The 4,926-nt window shown below is 33.6% G+C and overlaps 1 protein-coding gene across 1 annotated transcript in view; it reads left to right on the top strand.

Annotated features, from left to right (window-relative positions):
• Positions 1-4,926, top strand: part of MICU3 (mitochondrial calcium uptake 3) — a gene marked incomplete at its 5' end in the record, with an annotated part of 41,757 nt that overhangs the window by 15,396 nt on the left and 21,435 nt on the right. Inside the window, one exon of the mRNA XM_085305521.1 lies at positions 2,001-2,096. Coding sequence (XP_085161647.1) covers positions 2,001-2,096 — 96 coding nt within the window. The remainder of the gene's footprint in view (positions 1-2,000; positions 2,097-4,926) is intronic.

The following is a 4,926-nucleotide window of genomic DNA, read 5'->3' as shown; positions in this document are numbered from 1 at the left end:
AAAAAAAAAAAAAAAAAGCTCTTTTCCAGTTTTCTTTTTTCAGTGCTCCACTTACTGGAGCGAACAAATAAGAATTTGAAAGTTAAAGTTACATTGTAAAGTCTGTTTCTTTGTTACGTGTATATTCATCATAGGAATACACAGATTTACTTCCTGTGAAGTTAGCACACAGAGTTTGGACAACATGCAGGAGGGAAATCTGTTGAGTGGAAAGATGCAGAAGGATAACGTAATGCTGCAGTGTCTAGAATAGTACWAAAGTGCCATGTTGGGTCCTTCTCCTCACTATAGACTTAAAAAAMCAAAACAAAAATAAAAARCTTTTTTGACAAAGTCATATGTAAGCCTTATGGCTTATGTATTTTGTAAGCCATATGGTGTTAGTGCAGTTTTAAATGTATTAAATATTTCTATATTTTCATTTGCACAGGTTAATTCTCTGTATGTCATGTTCTGGTGCATACTGCAGATATGTGTTAAGACTAGCTCAGCATGTATTGCATGAGTGCTTTTTCTAGCCAAATGCCAACTTAAATGTGATAATTATGATGAGATGCATGCAGGGAAAATAATGCAAGGAAAATGCATGCTCAGAAATACTAATTCTATTGGCTAATTATATATTGACCTAGAGCTGAAATACTTCTGTGATTTTAAGATATTTATATAAAGTATAAATTAAATAATCATTCAGATATATGTGTGTTTGTATGTAAAATACATCCGGGACAAATAACCACAAGATAGTCTCATAAGCATTGAGTCTCATTACATTGGTAAGAGCCCTTAAATATTATCTTTAGTCATGTGACTGTATTRCCTCTGGATGTATTTATTTAGCAAGAGGAGCATAGTAAAATCATATTCACTGAGGAGATTCTGTGCTGAAGAGCATTAAGGGAAAACAAATTATTTTTTTTAATTTGTGGAAATTTATATGCACATATATATGGTATGTTTATGTCATATTTCAACCGTCTGAAAAATGTATTATACAGTTATATTTCTATGGTTCACATTGGGGAACACATAGGAAAAATCTTCATTCTGTGCAATATTCTTCACAATAACTGTAGTTTTACACATTATACAGCAGTCCCATCAGATTTTGCAAACTGCATGATGCAATACATTTTATGGCAGTAAATTTTTAAGAGAACAATGTGTGCTGACTCAGGAAAAAATAAGATTTTTTTAATTTGTAGCTAGAAGATTAAACTCATTCTGTATCTTTGTTTTGTGCATCCAGATGGATGTGAGTAGGGAGCCCTGAAAATAGGAGACCCACTAGACCCACTAGATTAACTTGGAAAGAAAGAGAAAAGGGCATTCAGTCTTACTAACCCTAACGAAGTTCAGATAGCCTTCAGGTACATTCAAGATAATCTCCCCTAGATTCTTTGGGTAAAAAAATGAAATGTATTATGTAGTTCTTCCAAGACTAGCTGCAAGATAAAGGAAGGCTAATAATAATAAAAAAAAAAAAAAAAAGTTTTGTTAGGCTTCCAAAAATGACACAGAACACTTAAGAACAAAAAGGTAAGCACATTTTCTTTAGGGAGATTAAATACTTATTTTCTGTTAAGTTTGATCATCAGACATGCATCATGTTATGTTGATAAGTACACTGCAGTTAGAAAGTAGGCTTATTAGGCTTGGTTTTGTTTTTTCTTATTGTTGCGAGAATATCGTCCTGATTATCTCCTAGAATTAAATTTTATATAACTAGTTAGGTGGTGGCATTAATTCTTTGATAAAGGAGAAAACAAATTTTGTACCATAAGAATATGAATTAATATTTTTCATGGAGAGCAAAATTACTGGAAAAAACAGCACGATACTGAGTTTATATGGATGTTGTGTAAAGATTTCTCAGAGTAGAAACAAAAGAATCAAGCTATGCTTTAGAATATCAGTTAGAAAAAAAAGATAAAGTCTGTAAACTGTTGCTTTACTGTTCTTTGGTTTTTAAATGATTGTACTTCTTGAAACTTCTGCAGGTGCTTAAAACAGAAGGAGAGGACCTTGTCCCCAGAAGCTATTGGGATACTTTGAGACGTAGCACAAGCCAAGCGCTCTTTTCGGACCTTGCAGAGGTATAAGACAACCTCTGTCTCTGGTCCATAAACAAATTGATATTTTTTTTATTTCTATTTTATTTGTTGTCCTATTTTACACACACTGTTTCTTTTCCTCATTTGAGATGGTTTTTTAAAACCTGAAAGCTCTCAGATAAAATAGATTTGTTTCCATGCAGTGCTTTTACTTGGAAATGACAACTTTTAGTACTAGCAAAGTTACCTTTTGAAAGAGCAGGAGAATCAAGTCCCCTTAAGTCTCTATTGTAAAAMGAATTTTCTAAAATTAGCAGTGATAATATTTCAGTTACAGTAATAATTTAGGAAACCTTTTGACATTCAGTGATGTGGTACCTTTAATGAGRGTTGCAGTCTTTTAACCTTTTAATCTTTAGGCCCTTTTGTGGGTGTTCAAAGTAGGCTTTTTATGTACGTTATCAAAGATTATCTTCACAAAAGCGATATCATGCAAAGATTAGTTTAAATTTGTTGGATCGAACTAGGAATGCTTTAAGGTAAATAAAACAATTGGTTACATTCGTCACTCTTTTTGAATATTACGTAATCGTTCTGGAGAGCTAACAATGTCACGGCGCCATCAAATTAATTTACACAGTTCTTTAAATTCTAAGATATTTGTGATTTGCTTTCAAATAATTGAATAACAGATACTTATTTGTACCGATCATTTATGAGAGTCAGAAAATTAGGTCATTTAGGCATTTCTGTGCCCCATACAGTGAGGTTGAATGCTTTGCTGGTTGTGACACTAAAGGACACAGCGGCTCTCTGCTGACTGTCTGGTCTCGGGTCATGTGCTTCACGAGCAGGATTCTAATGAGAAAGGAACCTGGAAGCGGAGAGGACCTCCTGAGTAAAACAATCTCTTCGTTTGCTTCATAAGCRGTGTATGCTCCATATTAAAAGTAATTAGTGTTTTGTCCCTGCTGTTCCTATTTGGAAGCTATTCTATAACCTGAGGACTTTGGACTTTTTCTAATTTCCAACTTAAATTTATTCGTAGTCCTTTTATACCAGTSTGTCCCTTAAATTTAAATAGCCTTTTTCCTCTTCTTTGCTGTTAATCTCCTTGCTCATGGTGATATTTATAAACACAATCATAGCCCTCAGTTTCTATTTCCCTAGGCTAAGCAGGTCTCTGAATATTCTCTCCGTTTCCCAGGTATCAGATAGCCTGTCTCTGTACCTCTCAGCCTGAGTTCATCCGCCTGTGACCAAAACTATATTTAGTGTTACAGAACTGAGTTTTAGGCTGGTATTTACAGCAGTAATTCATAGCAATAATACATTCATAATGATCTTGCAATAAACCAGTACACCTAGTCTTTCTTTTCCTTGTTTTTAAATTGATATGCTCCTGAACTGTTAATCTAGTTACTAGTCCTTAACAACTGTATTTATCCTACCTAATTTTAGGTAGGAGCACTGATGTTCTAGGCTCCACCTAGTCAACTAAGGGAYATAGAGAAAGAAGACCTCTCTTCTCATTGACTACTTAAGGAGCCTGGTGTTTTCTTAATTAAGTGTTGTTAATCTGCAGTTCCTTGGGATGAATTAAGGCCCAGGTTCAGATGGACTTAAATTTATTAGTCTCTACCACACCTTTAGTTTAAGAAGAAGAGGAATTTGTACATCGTTAGAGATGCCTTAGACAAAGGTCTGTAACTTACAATGTAATTAAAGCTTATGAGCAGCAATTTCAAACATTGATTTAAACTTTCTGTAAAATGCTTAAAAAACCTCTCTGCTCACTTGTTAATCACTTTATAAAGACAAATCATATGTCCTTCATTTGCTCCACAGAGAATTTAGCACTTCTCACCATAACCATCTTTATCTGTCTTGGCGTAAGTTTGAGCCAGTTGGCTTTCATCCGTATTCTTATCTTGCCCAGGTAATTTCACATCTGAATGATATAGCCATCTGTGCTAAAAAAAAAAAAAAAAAAAAAAAAGGCATAAAGCTAACTGACGTTGGAGTCTGTGTTGTCTTACAGCCTTTTGAAAAGGTCTTGTATAAACTGAAAAGGAGAGTAAATAAGGTTCATTCTTGTGAGAATCAACTTACAAGGCCTCTTTGGGGAAAAAAAAAAGTTATTCATCATACTCAGTATCTTTCTGAGACACTTTTTATGGCATTGTTTCTGCTATTGCTACTTCAGCARCTATATCAGCATGTTGGAATGTGCCAGTTGCTACTGAATTCAGTAAATTACTAACTGAAACTGTAAATTAGTAAAGTTATTACAATATTTGAAAATCAAGGACTTGCAGTAAGAAAGCTCATATTAATTGAAAGTACAAWGTACTTTCATTCTCTGAATGTGTTCATACAAGTGGACTGTTGCTCGTGAGTTTAAGTTACTTTTTAATTGAGCTTCTGATCCAGAGTATTAAACCTTTCTGATTCAGGTTCATTTACTGCTCTTTGGGATACAGAAATTGAGATGCAGACAGGAAAAAGTTTTGCCGTTGTGCCACAAGCTKATGTGATCAAAATGATTGTCTATTCTATTTGTCTTTTTATCTGTATTTATATTATAGTTAGTCTAAAAGTAAAGAGAAGTGAGATGTTTTTATTCTTTTATTCTTTTATCTAAAAGATTTAAAAATGTTAGATCAAAATAGGGCCCCATGTTTGATTATATGGAAATAGGCGTGAAAATAGATTTTCACTTATATAAAATACAAAATGTATTTTATTCAGAAGAATGAACAGTAGTTTTAARGGATGGAGCTTTTATTTTTACCCTTCCCCTGTAAGTTACCTAAGCTACCTAATATTATTAATGCAGAAGGAGCACAGGAATAGTTCTTAGTTGCCTGCA

The sequence above is a fragment of the Rhea americana genome, unplaced genomic scaffold (assembly GCF_003343005.1).
Source record: "Rhea americana isolate MKP2758 unplaced genomic scaffold, rheAme1 scaffold_221, whole genome shotgun sequence".
Taxonomy (NCBI): Eukaryota; Metazoa; Chordata; class Aves; order Rheiformes; family Rheidae; genus Rhea; species Rhea americana.
Note: the sequence above shows the minus strand (reverse complement) of the source record. Positions and strands in the feature narration are given on the sequence as shown.